General features: G+C 42.1%; 2 protein-coding genes across 6 annotated transcripts in view; both read left to right on the forward strand.

Moving 5' to 3' along the window:
• The first annotated feature begins 8,181 nt into the window (after positions 1–8,181).
• Positions 8,182–19,869, forward strand: SAMD13 (sterile alpha motif domain containing 13). Of its 2 annotated transcripts, none has more exons than XM_038144391.1 (4): positions 8,182–8,316; positions 9,681–9,761; positions 13,768–13,879; positions 18,712–19,869. In XM_038144391.1, the coding sequence occupies exons 2-4, from the start codon at positions 9,709–9,711 to the stop codon at positions 18,853–18,855; spliced, it is 309 nt and encodes a 102-aa protein (XP_038000319.1). In that variant the 5' UTR covers positions 8,182–8,316; positions 9,681–9,708; the 3' UTR covers positions 18,856–19,869. The 2 variants fall into 2 exon arrangements, with proteins under 2 accessions (XP_038000319.1, XP_038000320.1); XM_038144392.1 differs by lacking the exon at positions 8,182–8,316 and adding an exon at positions 8,323–8,539.
• DNASE2B (deoxyribonuclease 2 beta) overlaps positions 13,768–23,176 on the forward strand; it is a 31,305-nt gene continuing 21,896 nt past the window's right edge. Inside the window, exons 1-4 of one of the 4 annotated variants that reach the window (XM_038144384.1) lie at positions 13,795–13,879; positions 19,077–19,133; positions 20,065–20,166; positions 23,037–23,173. In XM_038144384.1, coding sequence (XP_038000312.1) covers positions 23,073–23,173 — 101 coding nt within the window. In that variant the 5' untranslated portion in view covers positions 13,795–13,879; positions 19,077–19,133; positions 20,065–20,166; positions 23,037–23,072. Of the gene's footprint in view, positions 13,880–19,076; positions 19,134–20,064; positions 20,167–23,036; positions 23,174–23,176 lie in introns of those variants that run through there. The other 3 variants (XM_038144386.1, XM_038144385.1, XM_038144387.1) reach the window with 3 other exon arrangements.

Consider the following 23,176-nt stretch of genomic DNA (forward strand, 5'->3'; position numbering starts at 1 on the left):
TATCAAAGACTTCTTCCTTTGCCTTTGCTTCCAAGGTGCTGCAGATGATCAGAGAGGACACAGCTGTAGCTATGTTGACACAAATGGAGCAAGGTCTCAGCAGCCTGGCAAGCAGTGTGGTATGTTTTGAGTGTATTCAGTAAGTTCCAGGAAAAATTACTGCTGACTAGGGCAACAGAGAGAAAATTGGAGTGCTGGAAAGTCTTGGTTAACTAAAAATCTTCCCCCACTAAGGTAATTTGATTCAATTGAAGGCAAAAAAAAAAAAAAAATCCAAACCTCACTTAGATTTAGTGGTGTATTAATGATTTGGTCTACGCAGCAATATCACAAGATTACGAAAAGTATTGCTCTTTAATTTGCATCTACATTGCTATGTTGAATGTGTATGTAGTTATCTAAATAACAGTTCAACAAAATGAATGCTTGATTGGGATGTTCTTTCACTTTCTCTCGTCTTTGCCATCCTTCTACTTGATGCTTGCATGAACTGGGGATCTGAGTGTCAGGACTCTGTTAATAATAGGTAACACCCTGAATAAGTAAAACATTATTCACCTATCTCACAGGCATGGTAATTCAGGTCAAGCAACCAATATATAATCATTTTATAAGTGCCCAGTGTTTATAAAATATCTGCTTTCAAGTGCCCCTCTAAAAAAAGGCACTGTGTGTCCTCAGTTAAAACATTATCTTTATTTCCCTTTTTCTCTGGCCATATGCATTGGGAAGTGTGCATCTGGCAGGCTTGCTTACCAGTGGGAAAAACTAAGAGAGGAACTGAGCAGACAGCCTTAGTAAAAACATTCCCTTGAGACAGAAAGAGGATCACAGTGGCAGAACATGTGATGTAATGTGCATGTGGTGATACAGTCTGTTAGTGCAAGCACATGAATTCATCTCCAGAGTGGCTCTACTTCCACAGAAGAACCACTCCAGAGAGGCAGCTCCCAAAGCCACAGCACCCGCAGCTCATGGATTCTGGAAAGGATTTTCAGAGCAGGACTGAGTTTGCTGCAAGGGATGTTTCTTGCCAAGAGAAGTATTGCGGGGAATGCTGGGAGGAAAATAACTCCCTAAAATCTCATAAACTTATTTGGTCTTTTTTAAAGCCACTCAAGGAAACTTGAAATATCAGCACAAATTCTTTTTCACTTGGGATTTGTGCAACACAAACCTCTCCTTTAGGGCATACCTAGTATTATGTCTGAAGTTATCTAAGTCATCTTAATTCTGCTACTACATATTGACTAACAGAACTCAACTCTGACTTTTCTTGAAGTTTATTTTAATGTTTCAGGTTACTGCAAAATCCTGTCAACAAAAATCATGACAGGAGATGATCTTTAAGGTCCCTTCCAACCCAAAGTATTCTGTGATTGCGTCTTCGGGAGCTTTCCATAACCAACTGCTCTAGTTACATGTATTTGCCAGTAGATGTCACATTTACATGGTGTGGAATGCTGTGTAAGAAATATCAGCTGCAGAGCACAGTAAGAACAAGAGACTTGGAAAGTATTTAAGAGCAATAGGGAATGAAAAATTTAGATTGTACCAGTCACATAATATGTCAGGGAATCATACATGCAATACCAACCCATGAGTATTTGTTCTTTGTATATTAGTAAATTTTGCCTTTAAATCCTTTTTGAGTTAATAGCTGCAATATTTTTACTAGTTTTCATATCAGCATGAGCAAGAAAGGAGGTTTTGACACTAATTTGAACAAAAGTATTTTTTCATATGTATTATTGCATGGACTATCTAAAAATTTCACTAAAAATCCCTGATTGATAATTCCTATTTCCATTTGAAGCTAGAACCAGAGGGGAGTGTCTGTACTACTAGCCCACAATCACATTTCTATTTTATGTGCAATTGAAATTTCAGAAATACACTGTTTTTAACCAAAGATGGTCACCAAATAAAAATTGAAAAGTGTTCCTATGCTGATTTGTTAAGTAAATAGTATTTATAGTAGAGTGGATATAAAATTTTTAGTTGGATGGTAATCAAATTTAGATATATCTCTACTAATTATGTTTACAGGCAAAAGAACAACTGTTTATATATTTCTGAATTATGTGATCACCAGAGCAGTTGGAGAACAAGTTACAGCAAATGTGCTCTTGAGAGCACCCGTGATCAGAGCCTCATCAACCAATTTAAGAGCTGAGTAAGTTTTTAAATTATCAGTTTAACTGTTAAAGTGTTAATGCAGAACTGTTAAATGTCATGTCTGTTCATGTTCAGATGCATCTGGGTTTGGTTTATATCAAAGGAGAGAGTAGAGAGGAAAATAGGGTCATCCAATGTGTGACTGGAACATTTGCTGCCCTGTAACAGTGCTTCCTTTCTTGCAGTGGTTTTGGCAACCATTGTCCTACCAAAGCAATGTGTGCGTGCTTTGAGCTTGCATATTGGTGCACAAATCATAGGGATGTCATTTCTTCCAGTCTGCTCACAGTTCAGGGCCTAAAAGCAGACAGAGCACCTGTAAGTCCCCCCAACAGAACCAGTAACTGAGACCCTTTCCTGGGTCTGGGGTGCTTTCAGAGGGCTGAGGAGCAGCATCTTCCAAGGCTGAGCAAAGAATGAAATGCCAGACTCTGGTCTTCTACACCTGGCATCACTTCTGGCAGTTACACCAAAAGAACAACATGGAGAGAAGAGGCCAGTATTTGCTGAGACATGGTTGCTTTACAAATCTTAAAAATCTGGATATTTGTGACAGTCAGGTTCTTCACTGACTGTGAAGAACAGGAGAAGAGCTTCCCAGCAAAGTGGGGGAAAAAAACCTAGCACTAATTTTTCAATGTACTGTTTGAAATATAGTTGAGATTTCTGCTTGTGTTTTGTTGACACATTTCTGTCTGTAACTGTTTTTCTGAGTGCATCACCATGTTGTGCTTTTTCATTTGCCTCACTTCCTACAACCAATTGATACATTTTAGATTTCCCAGAGAGGTAGTAGCTATTTCACTGAGATGTCTGAGCCATGTTTATCTGAAATGGTTTTATCAGGCTGGATTACCTTTAACAGTGTTGGTATTTCATATGAATACTTTTTATAAGCTTCTTGCTACATTAATGCAAGCTGGGCAAATATGTGGCAGGTATTACTGCTAGTATGGGCACAATGAGCTGTGTTTTATACAGTGATTTTTTAATGTGAAGAATAAACCTTAAAATAACAAAGGTTTAAGTCTAGACAGAAGCTTTATTAAATATGAGCAACTACTACAATAAGGAGTTGCACAACAAAATAAGTAGGGCAGGAAATTCTCAGTGAAGTGGATATAATTCAGGTGCAGGAAGATTTATTTAAGCAATTCAGTCTTGGAAAAAAAGAGGAAGCAAAAGCATAAAGGTGTCACTGGCCTGGCATTGTAGTCAGCTACTGTACACATTCATTTTTAGGCTGTATGAAAAGAGTGCAATTCTAGTCATCTTACTGGAGATTCATATGATTATGAGAAAAAGGTCAAGTAATGCATATTGTATCAAAAGTGCCTTAGGATACTAAAGCAAAGGTTTCAGGGGCTCCTCACCAGGACAAAAGCCAGATCTTTGCCCCCCTGCCTGGTCAGTGAGTCTGAGCAGTGCTGGTCCCCTCAGACTGGCAGCCAGGAGCTGTCACTGATCCGGCGCTGGGCACCTGCAGAGCTCCCAGCCTGGCAGCCAGAGCTTTCACACAAGGTTGTGCACACCTACAGACCTGTTCTTTACCTTGTGGGAGTGTACCCAGGGAACTGCATGGAAGGTAAATCCAGGCCCACTGGCTGCTGTGCTCTGATTTTGTGTTTAACACACACTATAACATAACTGCCTCGAAAATTAATGCCAGGCTGGTACCGAGTTGCTGTGCTGCATGCTGGCCATGGGTCTTCTGCCTCCCTTCCCTCCTCACTTGCTTAACAACATTGCTCTTTAGGCTTTTGTCTAGGCTTTATGCAGAACTTCAGAGCAACATGACAATACCCAGCCATGCAGAACACCCTGGCAGGTCAGAAGGGGACTGTGAAGAGGACACAGCATGGTTTTTGGAGGACCTTCCTGGCCAAAACAGGAATTGAAGAGAGGCACTTCACTGCTGGACTCTGTGGGCTGGGAGCTGTCTCTCATTCCTCTGTGGAGTGCTGAAGTAGGGAAGGGAGAGCAGGACAACAGATATTAAGCTGTTGATGCTGTGGAGAAAGGTAAATGGCTAAATTCCATTCAAGCAAAGTAAAAAATACTATGGACAGGGGTGGAAAATATCTGGAGGAAAGTGAGGAAAGACAGTTTTCTGATAATAAAGTGATGAAAAGGTGCAACTGGACCAGTAACGGGGATTTTTCCTCTTTCTGGGTAGATAGGAGTTGTCAGGAACTGTAGAAAAGACCCTGAGTTACTTATCAGTGCAAGGATGTCTCAAATTATCAGTACCATATAGGTGTGATAAGTGTGTAGTGTGGGGTAAGGACAGAGCAGACAGGAAAGGAAGAAGGTACTGCCAAAACCCTACTGAAGCCCAGGGTGCAGCTCCAAATGTCCTCTCCTTGAAGGTGAATGTACAGAGAGGAGAAAGGGGAACAAAATCAGAAAATGCAGACCACAAAAGGGCTGTGGTCATTCAGATGGCTGAGTCTCTATAAGAATGTAAATACCAGAGAAACAGAGACGTCAAATATTACACTTAACAATATTAAACTAAAGATTATTACTAAAGGAACAAACAGGTATAAACTGTTTATATATTCTTTAAGTTGTAGATTAAAATTTCTTAATCCCCTGCAAAGAGGAGCGGCACAGAGCCTTTCTGCAGGGCAGAGTGGGCTGAGATTCCCCACGGGCCCCAAGCCATCGCTGGGTGTGAATGGGCTTGTGTGAGGGCTTGGCTGTCACCAGGAGATCAAACCCCATGGCCTGGACGGTCCCTTTCCAGTCTTGTATTGCTAGGAGGGACATGATGCAAGAGGGACTGTTGTTAGTAATTGACTGGACACAGCTATACATTAATTCGGTTTGCTGGGCAAACTGGCGTATTACACCCATGCCACTTCCACACTCGTGACAAAAGTTACTTAGAAACAGCCTGTGCCCCCATTGGATTCCCATGCTGCCAGTGCTGGCCATTATATGGACTTGATGATTTTTGGCCGCCAGCCACAACTGGATGAAATCTCTTTGGTTTACTTTCTCACAATGAGCAGCAGGAACCACAAACGATGGCGGCCAGCCCCGAAATGTCTCCCTGAAAACCCAGAGGAGAAGCAAGCACCTTCCAGCGCTTGTTCCACGCTGCGGTTCAGGTACCGGCGGCACCAGCAGCGCCCAGAGCCGCCCCCGCTGCTCCCGCCCGGGCCGTGAGGGGAAGGCGCGCCCGGAGCGGCCCCCGCGGGACTACAACTCCCAGCAGCCCCCGCGGCGCCGCGCGGCTCGCGGCCTGCATGGTGTCTCCTGCTGAGGGCAATTGGCTTCACCGAGGGCTCCGAGGGCTCTGAAACATTCGGTCGTTGTTGGCAAAGAAATATGTGTTTTACACAGGGCTAGACCCATTCTACTCTGCCTAATGCCACCTTATTGAGAGGGGCTTCCGTCAGTGTGAAACCACACAGGTCATGTGTTATTTTCTCACTCAGCTTCCTCCATGCATGCGTTTAACCGTGTTCTTTTTGTTTGGTTTTTTTTTTTGGTTTTTTTTTTTTTTTTTTTTTACCGGAACACTGGAATTAAGAAGGTTCAAAGGGCTTTATTTAGCCCTGGGGACCTGAAATTCAGTATCCTCTGCACAGCTGGCAGGGTGCTGTGCTCTGCTTTGCCACATGTGCTGTGCATTTTGTCTTCTACTCTTTAGCTGCCAGAGACAAAACAAAAGGATGGGAAGGGTTGCAGTAGGAAACTGGCATTTTTCAATACCCAGAAAACAGGGTCCACTGGTGTCCAATACCTGCACTGACCTTTAAATGTTTCCCCTCATGGGATAGCAGAAGTTCAGACTCACACACAGGACGGACCCCTTGACCTGGATCTACCAACCCTGGTCTCACTTGGCTCCCTGCATGGCTTGGAAACCTTTTCTTTTTGGCCATAAGTGGGATGCAAATAGCCAAACAAAAGACTAATTCACTTTTCTGCTTTATTTCCCTCCAGACTCAATTTTAGTATAATTAAATTACCTTACCCCAATGAATGAAAATATCATATTCCATACTGAATTTTTCCACAACCTGTTTCCTTAAAACTCCTCTCTTTGCTGTCCAAGGTCCTCTAGAAGGAATGCATGCACTGTGTGAACCTCACTTCGAATACTCAAAGGATTAACTGAAGAACATGATGAAAGGAGAGTGTGAGTAAAATAGCTCATTTATATTTTTATCCTCAAATGTCAGTTCATTACCAAAGTTAGAAACCAGCTGATGCAGAAAACTCATTATGGCTTCATTTAGAATGTTTATTTCTTTAGGGACAGAAAAAAATTGTCTTGCTTGGCTCACTTGTCCAACACAAATATGCCACTTTTTACAGTACACTTTGGATGGGAAGTAAAGAGGGTTTTGTTTAGGGCACAGTACACTTAATCCTCTATTTATTTTGTTTATCTGCATTTATTTAAATCCCAAGGCAGCGAGGACTGTTACTGCCCTCCGTTCTCAATGCTTCTGTCGATATTTGAGTGCCATTACTTGCAAAACTCCTGCAAGCTCTGGTTATTTATCTGACAGCACATAAGTCAGACAAAATGAAGTGCTTTGGGAAGTCGTGTCTGCAGTCCTTTGCCCAAAAGTCCACTTTGCTGGTAATTTTAGTGCTTGTAACTGTGTCCAGTTTGCAGTTAGGTGACCTGGATCTCCATGCAGTCAGGGTGCAGTAAGCTTTGTCTGGGAGTGAGATGGATGCAAAGTGCCTGGGACAGCCCCAGGTGCCCACTCTGGTGGCCAAGCAAGCTCTGTCTGTCTGTGCCAGCTGGGCACTCTTGTCAGAGCTCTGCAGAAATCAGGCTAGGGTCTCCAGCAGGTTCTGTGCAAATCCCCAGGTAATTTGTAATTGTCCCCCTTGCCTTGCAGCAAAGAGCAGGCGTGTCATTTGAGTGGCTTGACTCAGAAGGAAATCTTTCAAGTAAAACATCCCACAAATTTGAAGTAACCCAGCCTGTAACAGATAATCAAAAGGTCACAGCACCTGATTAGTGGCTGGGATGCAGCCCTGGCTACAAAGCCCGTGTGTGGGGAAACAGGGTGTGTTGATAGTCCTTGCTTGATTTCCCTTGCACTGACAGTGCATCTAGGTAATGCCTATATGCCATTAGAAATCAGCAATCGAGGAAATACTGAAGAAAACATCAGCAACCAAGGAAATACGGAAGAGATTAAAAATTAGTGTAAAAAAAGTGTTGTTGCCAGAAAAACTTGACAACTTTTGTATTAAACTCTGGGGGTGAGATTTTTATTGCCAGTGGGACACTTAGTAATTGGTAAGCTCTTTGAGTTGATTCCCTCTGTACAGAAAATCCCGTGGTTATGGCCTCCTTGTGAAGTAAAGTCTGGAGCTTAGACGAGTAAGATCTGCAGATTCAGTGCCTCCATCTCCTCTCTTTCCCCAGGGCCGGCGGTGGCACGGTGGGGGTGACTCGGTTGTGCTGTCCTTGGTCACTCCTCTTTCCCATCACCCCGAGCCTGCAGTTGCAGGAGTTCACATACGTGTTGACGAACTTAATCTAGGAATGAATTTTTGTAACTTTATCAATTTGCCAACATCTGGCGACTCTACTTCCTACCGTGTATAAAATTTCATCGGCCTGGTACTGCATCCTTCATCAACTAGAGATATGCTACCTTTCCGTTACCTGTAACACCCCGCTTGTTAGGAGGAGCAGAAATGTCCACAAGGAGGCCCCAAGCACCTCAAGTCATGAACCGAGCTCGGAGCGCTGCTCTCCGGCCGCGTGCCGCCGGCAGGTCCGCGCCCGCCCATACCGGGCCCCCCGGCGCTGTCCGCGGCTCCCCAGCAGGTAAGCGCCGCCGGGGTAAGCCGTTCGGCGGAGGTGCCGCTCCGTGTCCCCGCCCCGCTGCCGTCCCCAGCCCGGCAGCGTCCCGGGTGCCCTCCCGCGCCGGGCGGGGTGGCTGCGGCGGGGTCCCGCGGCGCGGCGCCTTTAACGCGGCGGCCATGACGCGGGCGGTCCGTGTGTGGCGGGCGCGTCACGGGGCCGGGCGGGGCCGCTCCCGGTGTCACTCGGAGCCGCCGCGGAGCGCCCGCTGCCGCCGGGGGGCGGGGGCCGCGGGCTCCGCCGCTCCGCAGCAGCCGGTAGCCATGCGCTGGTTTAGTTGCTCGTAGGTAGGTTTTTCTGCCTTGCTTCCCTCGCCCCCAGCCAGAACTGACAATGTGGTGCAGTGCGAGCGGGTGCCCGTGAGATGCTGAACGCGTGTCACAGCCCCGGCGCAGCCGCGGGGAGCGGAGCCCCGGGAGCCCCCGCCGCCCGGGCCCGTGGGCTCCGCGGGAGGTGCCCGCCCCGAGCCCGGGTTAGCAGTGCGCGGCCGCGGCGCGGGGCGTTCCGCAGGTAGGCTGGTGCGGGTGTCGTCTGCAGTCACCTCAGGTGAACCGAGAAGTGATTTCAGGGAATTCGTGGAGTTGTTTGGTCAGCGGTGCAGGAAGAAGCATCTTTTCGATTAGTTTCTTACCGTGTTCTTGGTGCTTTACACGCTTCTACGTGTATAATAAAGGGTCTTCTTCTTTTTTCCTTTTTTTTCCCCACAGCAATACTAACTGCTATTCTCTATTTTTGCAAAGTTTTAGCTGAAGAGCATGATTTCCCTATTCTGTATCCCAGAGCTTTGAGACATTTTACTGGCATCCATTAATGCTACAGCAAGAACATCCTGAGTCCTTAGTCCATTCTCTGGTGCTCTCTGAAATAGAAATGGCTTACTTGAGAACAGAAAAGAAGGGCTTGGGTTATTTCTGCATGTTCCGTGGAGTGATGGAAAAAACTATGTGGTGCAAGTACGCCAGCGTGCTGCAAGGAAGGAAACAAACCGGATTTTCTCCTGTGTCCTTCATGTTCTCCTTTCCTTTTTGGAGTTCAGTGTAGCATACCTATAGGAGAAGCTGTTCTAGTGCAGGAAGGGAGGTCTTATGGATAACATACTGATTTAGGCCTCAGGAGTTTGAGGCTCAATTAGTAACTCTGCTTACCAGCTTTATTTGCACAATGGGCATAAGTGACATGCTCATCTGTATCCAAGTCCACATTTGTGAAAAGAGGCTATGGATTTCCAAACCTTTCTAACGATCTTCCATATATTTGGATCTTCTGTATCGCAGGATGACTGAAGACCTATCAAGCTCTCTTGATACACAGCTATATATTGCACATCAATCTCCATGTATATGAATACATACAGTTTGGTCAAAATTTTAACACTTGTGAAAAGGATTAAATGTAGTATTACTTTTCTTGATTTTCAGGCAAGAATTATTTCTTGTGTTTGAAGCACAGATCAACTTTCTTTTCTAGTCCATTAGCTACTATCAGCTTTGCCAGGCTTCCAGGGAAATCAGTTTTTGACAGCACTGTTGCTCCCAAGTGGAAACATGCATGTGTCCCTGTAGAATGCTTGTTTCTCTTAAGTTATGCTGCACTGGTCATACTACCAGTTATTAAACACAGCTTTTTTTTTTTTTTCCTCCCTATCAATCAGTTGCTGAAGTAAAACTTCTGTCCTCCCCATGCTAACTGTTGACATGGAAAACAAGGAAAATGGCTCTCTGGATGTCAAAAAGTAAGTGTTCCTTTTACATAAACAGCACATGGATTTTGGATGTAGTTTTCCTTTAAACTAATGTGGTTGGCAACAGTGGCCATCTCCATCTCTGCGCATTTCAAACCCTCCCTGTCATTAATGACTTCTATTTTATTTCAGCTTTGAAATAGAAGAGTCCAGGGCACTGAGCTGATTAAAAGTGATATGTGGTAGGACTGTATAGCAATGAAGAGATGTAGAAGATAGTAACTTAAGTTAGGAGTACGTTTTTTTCTTTTCCTCTTACCCAGGCACTAAAGCAAATGGTAGCGCTGTAGCCAATACTGTGCGTTTGCTCACGTGTCTGTTAGTGGCTTTTGCAGAACCAGTGCCTAATGAGAGAAGTGTGCTGCGTGGAAGTTACCTCTCTGTGCCCTTCTCTGCTGACAGCCCACATGTCTGGGGCTGAGTAGTAGCAGGATATCACTTAGGTGTCAGTTCCCTTCTGAAACAGATACTTTAAGCTGTTTATTGGAGAAGCCTGAGGTTGCTGGGGTTTTATTTCAGACCTAGAGTGGGAATAAGGCAGAGACATGGTGTGTACTGCTCTACAGCTTTCTTTTGTGTGGTAAACTACGGGCTAAGGCACAGAAGTTTTTTGTAAGCATTTATTTAAGGTCAGAAATTCTTTAATTAGGACTAGCAATTCTGAATGACATTATGGTCTGAGAAGTGAAATTCTGTGTGGAAAAATCTGGCCTGGCTGTTCAAGGATTACAGAAGCCATGGTGAGAGAGATGTACACATATGTATGTATATTAAAAGGAAAAAAAGACCATAAGGAAAGATACTAGAGTAAGCTCTTAGTCTGTTCTGTCAAGCTGCAACACTTTGTGCAGCTGCAGCTCATTATTCTCTTTCAGAACTCTCTTACATAAGCTGCCCAAGAAAACGTGACAATGCGTAGGCTACCAGGCACTAGAGTAAGGTGAATAATAATGGTCACTTCAGGCTACTGATAAAACACCTGATTATGAAAAGCATCAAAAGATCTGATGGCAGCCATTAAAATCAGCATTCTCCCCCTTCACTTGAGACGCTGGCTATACCACACCAACATAAAGAGCATTTTCCCATTCAGTGACTATGAATAATTATTGTGTGTCCCTTAGAAACCACCTTCCCTTTGACAGGCTGGTTTCTACAACAAGCACTCTGGGGTGGGAGGAGAAAGAAGACAGTCAAAGCAGGGACAGTTTACATTTAATAATTTTCCCCAAGGCTTGGGTGATAAAGAATCAACCACTGATTGCTAAGGTGGCCTTTTAGAGTGGATGGAAACTGTATTTAAACTGTGGGGCTGTGGTTTCTAGATGAAGGTATATTGTGTATATGTGGGCATATCTACAAAGGAAGTATTTGACACTTTCTTGAAGTGCTTATAAATAGGCTGGATAAAATCTGTTTGTTCTCAGCTATATCCTTTCAGACCTTGCTGCTTCTGCCACATGATGGCAATAAAGGCACAGGGACAGTGGTGAAAAACAGACAAGCCTAATTTTGATTCATTGTTAGTGCATCTAGTATATAGTTTCAAAGCCTAAAATGCCAGTCCTCGTAAGATTTTAAAGCATCCAGGATGTAAGGCATAAGCTAGTGTATGGCCAAGCCATGGATGTTATATATTCCCTTGTCTTGACTAAAGAATAGAGCCATGTCAGCAGCAGTGTGAGGAGGAGACTAACAAAGTCTACAAGCAAAATGAGCATCTGTGTGGGTAGATGGGTTAAAATCCAGCCTGCCTCCAGTGGTCTGCCACATGCCTTCCAGTCTTCTGCAGCTGTAGCTGTGGAAATTGGCTCCACTTGAGGTCCAGCATGATGCTATTCCTTGAGGCAGGAACTTGCAATTAATTCCTGTGATTAATTAATGACTGAGGTGGAGCCCCTGAAGTCATTGCAGTTGAGCCCTGGATGGGGCTGGACCTGGACCAAGCTGTAGTTTCCTAGTGATAAAAGAGGAGATACAAGAAAAACTAAAGCACCTGGGCTGAGATAAAAAATTTTGAAGGAGGGTTTGGGGTCATATTTAATTTGAAATTAAAATGTTTGGAGAAGTAAGCAAATTACAGTTAGGTGATATTTTTACAGACTGAACCTTTTATTTGCTGTTTAACAAGGATTAAATTCAGTTTGTTAGTTTTTTTAACTGAGTGGTTGGCATTTTGTTTATTTTTAGTAAAAAATGAGTAATTGAAAGTGACAGTCTGTGTCTTAAGGAAAATGCAAAGATTTAAATATAATTCCTCTAATACTGCTTTTATAAATACATGCAGATTTTGTGTGGCAGTTTTCACATTTTACTTCTTAAGACTCAGAATGTGCATAACACCAAAAAATCTTATTTGAAAGGCATTATTTGATTTAAAAAAACCCACAGGAAAAAAGTGCAGCTCTGATAAGGCCAGATAGTCTCATTTTCAGTTTTGCTGAGTTGCTTTTTGTGTAATCACAATCAGTGAAGCAATTCATGAAGTAAGTCATCATGTGATGAGCAAAATAAGAAACTGCTTCTCATTGCTCAGATATCTGTGATAAATGAAAGAAACTGCTTTTAGAAGGCCTAGTGTAACACAGGCTGCAGATGATGCCTGTGGCCAGATTGTGTTGCCATGTTGACAGATACATTTCAAGAGTTTGGGGACATGCAAAAATCATTGTTTCCATGAGTCCTCCTTCCCAGGACTCAGATAGTTGTAGAAATAAGAATGTTGTCGAAGCAGCGATGGGAGGCACTCTATGTATAGATTGCATTTTGTGCTTTGAAAAATGGTCTGCCCTTGATTCACCCAGTTATTTTGCTGAAAAACATACAAGTCCAGGCAACGCAGAGATGCTGACAGTTGGAAAAGAAAAAAATTGAAGGACAGGACAAAAATATTGTCAGGAGAATATAATCTGTGTTTCTTTTCCAATTGGTGCTCTTGAAATCAAAGTCCTGCCTCTAAGCTTCAGACCAGAAAATGGACAGGATTCTGACACCTGCCCGAATCTGTACATATTCAATATTGCTTCGTTAGTGTTATGGTTAAACAAGTATAACGATGGAAAATATTTGGCATGAACTTCAGGACTTCTGGTTGGGGAAATGCGTTAAAGAAGCTCTTTGATATCTTGCTCTTCATCCTCATAAATTGCAGTAAAAAAGGCAGTCAAGCTCACTGTGTGTCTTTTTTTACCAAAAATTTTCAGATGCACCAAGGTTATCTTTGTGATAGGTTGATTATGGTTTGAGGAAAAGAAATGCAGGATAAGGATAGTAATATGAATGTTTTGTTGATTTTGCTGCTGTGGAAAACAATTGCGTGAGGTTAATCACAGAAGGAATTAATTCTGATTGTGTTTAACAGATGTTTTCTCAGATGCACAGCTATTTAAAAAGCCCATATATTTGTCCAAAGATAAGTCTGACAGCAGTTTTGGGAAATATTCTATATTAAGAATTAGTGCAATCATTTGGTGCCTCTTTTTTGTTTTGGTTGGGAAGTTCTGTTTGTTTGTAATTGATTTGTTGTTGTTTTGCAAGGTAAAGACGCCTACCAGTAATTTCTGCCCATGTTACAAGGACAGTCTCATCTGTGTAAAGAATAATCCACATAAAAGTAATTAAGTACTTGGTAGCTGATAGCAAGCTGCAGGCTTGAAAGGCAGGAGTTTGGTACCCCAGTTATGGCCGTTCTCATTCTCCAACAGCCAAGACAGCACACTTGGATGAAGATCCTAATTGATTACCTTTGGCTGATGTGAAGATTCATATACTTTCTTCTTTTCTGAAAGGAGAGGGGTCTCAGTTTTCCCCAGCATCAGGACTTTGGAATGAAAAAGAACAGGAGACACTGTTCTGTATTGGACTGGGGGAGATGTATCAAAGAACAATTTTCCTGCAGAAACAAGGAAGGAGGGCAATGTATATGAGGCATGCACAAAGCAGCAGTAGATGTTCTGCACACCTTTAGTGATTACTTGTCTGCATTTGCACTTTGCAGTTCACTAGAGAATGGGAGACCTCTGGATCCCGCTGACTGGGCTGTTACTGATGTTGTGAATTATTTCAGGACAGCTGGATTTGAAGAACAAGCCAATGCTTTTCAGGAACAGGTAAATCTGTTAGCAAACACCTTTTGACTGCCACCAGTTTCTCACACTGCAAATTTTTGCTGTGGGCCTGGTTATATACTGTAAAATGGGAGAGAAATTCCCACATTAATGGTGGGATTTGAGTCTGTTATTGGGTGATAATGCATGGGACTGTGATCTCTGAGTAATGTAATAATCTCTCTTGTTCTGCAAGCTGTGGATAATGAGTTGGAGTTCGTTTAAGATAGGATTCAGAAAGGTGAGAAATCTAAATAAATTTTCTGGCTTGGACTCAGTCTCCCTATACAACCCACTCAGTTTCACTGTCTTGTTATTTAAAATGTGAATGTGTTTAAAATGTGAATTCCCTTCTTTCTTAGTGTATTGTGTAATTACACTCATGAGCATTTATAAAACCTGGGGCTTCTAAGCAGCAATGTGAGCGTGAAGGCATAGGGTGAAAAAGGGGCTGCTGTGTTGCACTGAACTTGGCAGTACAAGTGAATATGGAAAGGACAAGTTGGCACTAAGTTGGCAGAGTAGCAGCGTGTTTGTAGGACTGAGTCTAAGAGGTTGGGTCTTTGTTTCTGGGCCTTGTAACTGCTGATACTAATGGAAGGCTTCTTTGGGTGGATTAGATCAGCAAAGAGCTTAAGAGTTAGGTGGCCCATTGCAACTCACCTGCCAGCAGCTGGGGCTGTGTGTTAGTGGGGCAGAATTGGAAGTCAGCTTACTTGGCCTGCAGCCCACCTGTTCCATAGAGAAGTAACATCAGATTGGCAGTTCAGCACCTCCCCACATAAGTCTGTAGGCTTGTGTGTGACTATCAGGAAATTAGTCACCCACACTTGTAATTAGTTATCAAAATAGATGGCTCGACCTTCCAAGGTACTGAGCTGGTGCAAGTTATTGGCAGCTTTGCAGGGAGACTGTACATTGCGCATGAAATCTGTCGTGGTTGGTCAGGTTAATGGTGCTGACCTTCAGCGCCACGTCTGTGAAATCCGATCTGATTGTAACTGATGCATATAACAAAGTATCTAAATTTAGTTCTTTGTTCTTTAGAGTGAAAAGCCTGGTGTTGGGGGATTCTCTGGCAGGTTGCAGAGAAGGTTCTTTCTGCAGCTGCTGCTAATTTTTCAGAATTTGAAGATGAGTGAACAGGGTAAAAAGGAAAATGTTTGAGTGTGTCCGTTCCTTAATACCAGCATCCATGTCACAAAAGCCCTGGAAATGTGGCTCAAAAATCTACACAAGCAAAGTAATTGTGGTCTCTGGGAATCATTTCCTTATACTGACAGATACCTCTGACTTCCATCAAATATCTTGACCTCTTTGCCTCACAGTTGGCTTGTCAATAATATGGAAGTAATTACTACTGATTTTGCAGCAGAAAGGTGAGGCTAATTTCTGAGTTTTGGCAAATCAGTTTACAATAGCAGCCTTACAGGCTTTATTAGTATTTTGCAGTGAGGATAAGTGGTTTCAGTAGGGTAACTGAGGACTCTGCTGGGAGCCATGTGCAGAAATGTGGCTGTGATTCCACTGCCAACTTCACCTTATGCTAAGACCTTGGAGAGAGAGGCTGACAGCTGCCACCAGGATGTGGCCAGGAGCTGAGGGATGGATAATCGCAGTAGAAGTCATTGCCACTTCCTTCCTCATCCTTTCCATTAGCAGCATGAGGAGCAGCAAGTCCCTGGTTCTAAGTGCCAGGTTTGCCAGCCTTATTCCCTGTCTGCATCAAGAACAGCCCCATAAACAATCCTGTCCCTAACTTATCAGTGGTGCTGTTCAGTTTCTTCTACACTATTTGCTACCACCAACTTTAACTGTGTTCTTACAGTAATTTTTGTCAGGATCTCCCAGGTATGGCAGTGCAGACAGGTTCATTTTGAATCCTTAGCCATCCTCTGTCTCCAGAGCACTAGGCATGCAGCTGCAATTCTGGCCATCTCTATTTTCCTCTGTCATTTGCAGTTGCCTGGGCCCCAGAAACCTAGTTTCATTTGATCTACTGCCCTGAATATGTACTGGAAGAGGAATGAGATTGTAAGCAGTAAAGGAAAGTATTCAGTTTCACCTACAACACTGGGAAATTGTTTTCCACTTAACTGCTTCAGTAGGGGTAGCACAATGGTGTCTTTACAAAGTATCCTTAGCCCAGAATGTAATCATGACATCTATTATTACACTGAGCTTTTACACAGCATTACTCTGGGTCCACACTTTCCTTTGATAAATCTAAATACATCTGGACTCACCTAAAACAAGTGGCTCAAAAGATCTTTAAGATCTGGATTTTTTGTACAATACTTTAATTAGAGGACATTTTAAGGGCTGCAGAATGTTTTATTAAAACTCTATTGTAAGTGCTGGTAAGAAGTGATGCTTGTATGATGATTATCTGTTATTCCTTCTTGGAGTTTCACTGATGTCAGCAGATCAAGAGAGCTCACTGATGAAAACAGATTCAGCTGAAGGATGTTGCCCAATAACAAAAATCCATATCATCAGCAAGCAAATCAGACAAGCCAAGAAGTTGAGGACACAGGATACCTGAAGAGGGAGGAGTAGCAGTTGCAGGACGAGGGTGTGGACACTTTCAGAGGAATACAGCCTGCCAATTTGTGGCTGAGCTTTCTGTAGGAGCTCTGGAAGCCCAGGGACTGTGGCTCACTCCAAGACTGAAGCTGTTTACAAGGTCTCAAGACGTGCTTGTGCTCTGACCTTTGTTATGGCCCATGTGGCTTCTTGACCATTCTGTTGTGATAGCCAGATATGCCCAGGTGACCCAGTACTGGTTTGCTGGCCTCACTGCAATGTCTTACCAGAAAGGAAACTGGAGTTTGACATCAGCTGGTGTCCACTGCTGCTTTCTGGCAGAGCCACAGTAGGGAGGAGCACGTGAGTGTGCTGGCTTACTGTGAAACTTTGCACTGAGATTCTAAGTCAGAGCAGAATGGGTGGTGGAGGACTTGAAGCTTAACCAGTCCCCTGGTTATTTGCTGAAGACAGTGTGATATTGGTGTTGAGGTAATCCTGGCACAGTAGGGAATTACTGTTAGCTTGAGTTGTGCAGAGAAGTCTCTCTGCAGTTAACATTAAAAGACATACTGAGAGCTAGCATTGAAATTGCACCCTGAAAAAAATCCAGAAAATAGAGAAGTAGCAGAGAAGAGATCAGAGAAGTCACCAGAGCATACAAATCTTACCTGGTGCAAAAAAAAGGTGCAGAATCTGCACTGATTCTGCAGAATCGGGTAAATGTGGAAAACTTAAAGGAAGTGAAAGAGGTAAAGCTTACAATTCACAGGAAGATATAAAATGCTTTAACTCTGAATATGTAATCACTCATTCCTACACTGATGTGTTTAAAGAATCAGTTTTCTATTCAGTGGAAGTTTTAGTAGTTACCAGCATTTCTAGAAAACACAGGGAACCCTGTGGAAGAAGAAGGGAAAGGAATAGATGCTTTTTTCCTATTCTTGGAGTTTCTCCTATTCCAGGTACTGGATTTACTCCATTTGGATCCTACCAAGCTGGAGGCTGTTCTTCCTCTATAGCATCGTTGAACAGCAGCAGAAAAGGCAACTTCAGATCGGTCATAGCAATGAGCAAAACACTCACTGGTGTCAAAATTCCCACAGAAAGAATTGTGACGAATGGAAAAGAGAGGATAGAAACTGGTTTTAACCATTAACATTCTCAACAGTAATTGGAGAGAGGCACCTGCTATAATTGGGTAAAAAGTTATTGGAAACTTTTTTTTCTTTTAGAATTACTGTTACTTTGTGCTGCCCTGAGGGATTAGTAGTTGTATACATTTTGGGAATATTTTTTAAAAATGCCACTTCCAGCCGATCTTTGACTATATTGTGGTTTGTACATGTATTTTGTATTTATAAACTTCATCAAATTTTAAGAGAGCTCAGTCTTGACAAATTCCTGCTGAGCTCCAATAGAAGTCTTCTTTTCATGTTGCATTGTAATCAAGGATGGGATCTCTGATATTTCCAAGATAATAGAAGGCAGTGGAGATATGTGGATTCTTTCTCTTCCATTTTTACTTTAAAAATTACTTAGAGGAAGTTTTCAAGCATATGTCAAGGTTTTGAGATGGAAAGAAAATCCAAAGCCTACAGGATTCCTAACCTAAACAGGTCAGAAAGTCTAGGTCTGAGAGGAAAAAAAAAATCCCACCATATCTGTGATTTACAAGAGGTATTTTAAGCAGGAAAGTGTAGGGGTTGTTGAGACCTAAGCTGGCAAGTTGCTGCTTTTCTCGTTTTCCCTTGAAAGCAGAGGAAGAGAAGTTCTCTCAGTGTGTCAAGCTCTAGTTAGGCCCTTCCAAAATTTCTGATTGCAAGAGTCTTTTCCTTTTTTCCCCCCCAACAGGATGCATGGGAAGGTTGGCCTTTTAAAGAAGGCACCTGAAGTTATTAGCAGATATTCACTAGTTTAAACTTGCACATTGCTGTCAATAGTAGTTCTTCTGAAATGCACTTCATAAGCTGCATTCTTAGGAGTATCCTTCCTTAAATGGCTGATAATTAGGCATTCTTCACTTGTACCTATTAATTAGAAAAAGGTTTACAAGGAGGGAATTTTGAAATTAGGCTCATTTGGATTTTGTGCTTGACTAAGTAGTATTTATGCCTTAGTCAGCACAGGTGAGCACTTGAAAAGCAGACAGCAAGCAGAATTTAGCAGCTGTGAACATGGTTTCAGGAAAATCAAGGCTACTGTTTTCCTCACTGATCCTCTATAGTAGTATTCCATTTGTTGCATGACTGTTCTCCTCTGTTAGATTTGTATATTTGTCTTTATCAACTCTTTAATTCTTCTTATAGGAAATTGATGGCAAATCATTACTGTTGATGACAAGAAATGATGTACTGACTGGACTTTCATTAAAACTGGGGCCTGCGCTGAAAATCTATGAATATCACGTAAAACCTCTACAGACACAACATCTAAAGAACAACTCTTTATAGCTAATTGTCTAATTGGGGTCATGCTGTGCCTCAAAGGAAAAATAAGCAATTTGGTTTCATGTGATGGAACTTTGTAAAGAGAGAATATATCTATTAAGAGTTTAAACCAAATTAGAATATATATCCTATTGGATAGAGCTGGCAATATACTATATGCTGAGTCTGAACTGAGAGAGGTGGTGTGTATTTTTTACATAGTACATAATGATTTTCTCTTTTAGGAAGTGTCAATGAGCATGTTGAGATAGCTTCATCACTGTATCCAGAACAAAAGGGAGGTATGTCATTCTCATTTTTGAGCCAGACATGTTCTTGATTTCATTAATTAAGATACCAAAAAATTAAACAAAAACAACCCCAAAGTTTACATGCATCTTTAAAGAGAGGAACCAATTAAAGTAGGTTTTGGTTTACACTAAAACCTACTAAAATTATTACTACTTATAATTTCAGGATGGGACTGACACTTGCCAAGTCACCCTTTTTTGCAGAGGGTCCTATTTTGACCTTATTAAGGTTTACTCGTGGTATGCTGCAATGTTTAAAGCTGTACATAGAACTAACATAACTCCTTCGATAGCAGAAGGTGTTGCTGACAGGTGAAACTGAGTTGTGTATTTTTTTCTGTCCTTTAAATTTTCAGCTTTTCACCTGTTTTTAATAGTAGTCCTATGTAAAATATCGTTGGTTTTTAAGGGTTTGTGTTGCTTTACAAACAAAAAAGCTTCATTTTATTCCTTTTTTAATTTATGATTGTTTTCTAACATTATGCAGAAATTTGTAAAAAGTAAAATTCTGCACATTTTTAATATTGTCTGTCTTTGGTGTTGTAATGATTGATTTTTTTTAATGCTTTACTTAACACTTTGAATACTTGTTTTAAGAACTGAAAGAAGCTGTCTTGTCACCATACATCTCTGTTAAAAGAGAGTCGTGTTCAATCTGTTTGTACTGGTTCCCTATTTGATAGGTTGCTTGCTATATCCCAATAAAACATTGCTTATGTTTGGATTCAGTTTACTTTACAGATCTTTTTACTTTCTCTGTTGTGGTATACTGGAGCTCCTTTTCTCCATTTTCCTATTAAAAAGGTATCAAAATCTACTTAATATTCTCTGTTCTTGTGATTACTTTAAACATTACCTACCAAAATATTTAAAGATTTAATTATTTTTGTTCTTTCTTCTCTGGTGTTACATACTGCTGAAGGAGAAGCCCTGGCCACAGTTCACCAGTAACATCTGTGTTTCCCTTACCCGTGTCTGGAGCTGTCAGTGCTGCGGAGCTGCTGTGCTGGCCATGGTACACAGGGTGGGTCCATTTACCCCAGAATGTCTGAGAGACAGCCCAAGGATGGTGCTAAACCCTGGCTGGGCTCGCCATCATCTCTGGCCCAGACAGCTTTGCCATGAGCCCTGAAATGGGGAATGTGGGGTTGCATCAGTGATGCTGAGCAGAGGAACAAGGAAGGAGGAAATATATTCATCATTTCTTTGCCTGTCCCTTGTACTGAGCTTACTTCAGGTACTGGTCTGTTAGCAGCAGGTTTGTAAGTCATGGTCTGAATTGTGTTTATGATTTTATTTGTAGTTTGGTCATGTCCAGAGATACCTGCTGGGAGTAGGGCTCTGCTGGAAGACTAGATTAAAATAGAGATCATCAACTCTGCCTTGGGGAATTTTGAGCTATAGTCTGTATCGAGCTAATTTTGGACTGCAATTTAAAAACTATACATGAAACTCCTAAATATTTTAATATAGAATCAGGTATATTTATGAAAAGGATCACGAAAGCAGTCTGGACATGCTAACCAGCACTATATGTGTAGAATTATTCTGGATGAGAATACATAGTGCTGCGTTCCTGAAGGATTAATTGAATATTCTTTTTTTCTCCATTTGCATATTTGGTATAAGATTTACATTTTGTGGTTCTATGGAAGACAGAATTTGAAGTAAAATGTACTTATTCCAAGAGGGAGTAAAAATCTCCACTGTGTGGACATGAGAGTGCATTTGATGACTACTGAACAAAGTTCTTTCTTTTAATATGTTTAATGAGCAAATGAATTGCATTCAGAAACATCCAGATTTTATTTCCCCTTTGCTCAGCACCACTGAGTCATACAAGTAAAGGCATAACAGAAATCTCATTGCAAGTGCAAAAGAGAATTTGGAAAATATTGGTCAAAACTGACAATTTTTTTACTGCTTCTGATTTTAATTGTAGTTTCCTACTGTTCTCTGAGCTTTCTAATGCTGCTCTTCTCTTTGTGCAGTTGACTGTTCTGGTTTTGTCTCTTACATGCTCTTTGCTGTTTCTGGGAGAACAAAAAAATCTTTCTAAGAGACTGAAGGGTTTAAAAGAGGAAGTCAATGCCAGATTATTTTTAGCTACCATTCCTCTTGCAGAAAACACAGCTGCTGTTGAGATGAGGAAGCAACTGATAGGCATTACTGGATACCATGTCAGTACTGCAGCTCTGAGTTGCAGAGCTATGCAGGAATCCAATTTAAATCATGGCCTTTTATGTGCCGGCAGCTAGGAGAGTCCCTCTTCCTTAAAAGCCCTGCCTGTGCCTGGGGTGATGGTTAAGCTGCCAGCATCTCACTGCTCAGCTGATCCAGGGGGTGAGTGTGATGAAGGTCTTGGCTTTCACACTGAATCACAATTTAGAGAGTGCCCTTCTCCTGGAGGCAGCTTTAAGGAATAAAGCAGCACTGAGCTCCCCTGTCCTGCTGTTGGTCAGCACAAAACAGCCATGCTACAGCCAAAGTCTTCCCTGTCCTTCCTGTCTCCTAATGTCAGATATGCATATCTATCAGAATCTTTTATATGCTTTTAAAATTATTTCAAAGCATTACAATATGTCTGTTCTGGTACGATGGGTGTGAAATATATAGGAAGTGTTCATCAGCTGTGGTGACTCTCCTCTCAAGCTGTGGACACACAACATGGCATGTTCTATTTGCATCCAAACAGAGCCAAGTACCACACATAAAGCACATGTAAGGCACCTGTCAGCAAAGTATGGGATCTATGGCAGTACCTGTCCACCAGGATCACTTTCTCAACCCAGAAAAAATGGTTCTGACTACTTGCTGCCGTCTCCCATTCCTACATGTTATTGGTCCCAGTTTGTTCTAATGTGTTGGACTTAATCAGGTTGTAGAAGATTCTTTGCCCATATAATTATAAGACAAGATTCAACAGCTGTAACCAAGGGAGTAGGCCCCCATGCATCACTCCTGGTTAGAAATGACCCTGGCAAAATGTCTCATTAGGCTGTCAATGTCAGGCATTAATTGCTAAATGAACTCTTCCTTCTTTTCCCTGCTTTTTCCAGCATGTTCAAATTCTACCAAATCCTTTCGCTCTTCCTTTTTTTTAAAAATCAGCATTTAATTGATCTTTTGTGTTCAACAATCCTCTTTCCACCATCACACTTAAGTCACAGTGACAGTTGTTTTAAAATCAGAGGGTCTTATTTTCTGTGCTGCAAATTTATTTCTCATTTTTTAATGGCAATATTGTACAACATTTAAAGGCTGAGTCTGAGTAGGACCAGAAAAATATTACCTTACTTTGTTTTCGTTCTGTTTTTTTACTTCAAAGTCATAACAGCAGTTCATTCTCTTCTAGGAATGGCTTTTGGCCCAAAAGTCATGTGGGAAATGAAATTACTGTAGATGTGCATGTTGAAGGGTGTAACAATCACTGGCTCATAAGCAGCAGGGTGAGTGGAGCACTGCAGAGGAGGGTCTGCTTTACTTTACTCTTTCCTTCACCTTGGGCAATTTACACAGGCAATGGATTGGCTTCTTCATCAAATGAGAGGTCTTGGAGATTCTTGGATCAGTCTCTTGGATTGACATCTTGGAGATGACATCGAAGAGATCTCACCCATGTCCCATTCCATTACTTCTGTGTTGCTCATTCTGGACAGCAGTTTCCCCAGGGGAAGCGCTGAGGATAGTGGCTATCAGCCCACTGGCAGGGGCAGTCTCCACTGGAAGAATGGGCAGACTGATTTAATAAGTAACTTTCATTCCTGTTGGGAAAGTCTGTCTTCTTTTTAATAATGTAACAAGGTCATTAAATTTCTTTTTGCTTAGCCCCTATGATTAGGGAGTTGATTTAGTGATGTTCATTTGGATCTTCAATGTGTGTTCAATTCCCAGAATAACATTGGTCTGTAGTTGCTATAAATTTGGGAAATGCAACCTCGAGCACCTGGAGAGGCCAAGGGGAGCACCTTGAAGACTGTAAGTGATTCTTGGTCTCCATGTGAGAGTTTCATTGCTGCTGAAGGCTGCTGGTG

Source organism: Motacilla alba, chromosome 8 (genome assembly GCF_015832195.1).
Source record: "Motacilla alba alba isolate MOTALB_02 chromosome 8, Motacilla_alba_V1.0_pri, whole genome shotgun sequence".
Classification (NCBI taxonomy): domain Eukaryota; kingdom Metazoa; phylum Chordata; class Aves; order Passeriformes; family Motacillidae; genus Motacilla; species Motacilla alba.

What these genes read in the sequence shown, in the direction of transcription:
- SAMD13 (XM_038144391.1), top strand. Translation starts at nt 9,709, where the DNA reads ATGCTAACTGTTGACATGGAAAACAAGGAAAATGGCTCTCTGGATGTC. An exon ending in GGCTCTCTGGATGTCAAAAA is followed by an intron (nt 9,762 to 13,767) that starts GTAAGTGTTCCT and finishes TGCACTTTGCAG; the next exon opens with TTCACTAGAGAATGGGAGAC. An exon ending in CCAATGCTTTTCAGGAACAG is followed by an intron (nt 13,880 to 18,711) that starts GTAAATCTGTTA and finishes TTCTTCTTATAG; the next exon opens with GAAATTGATGGCAAATCATT.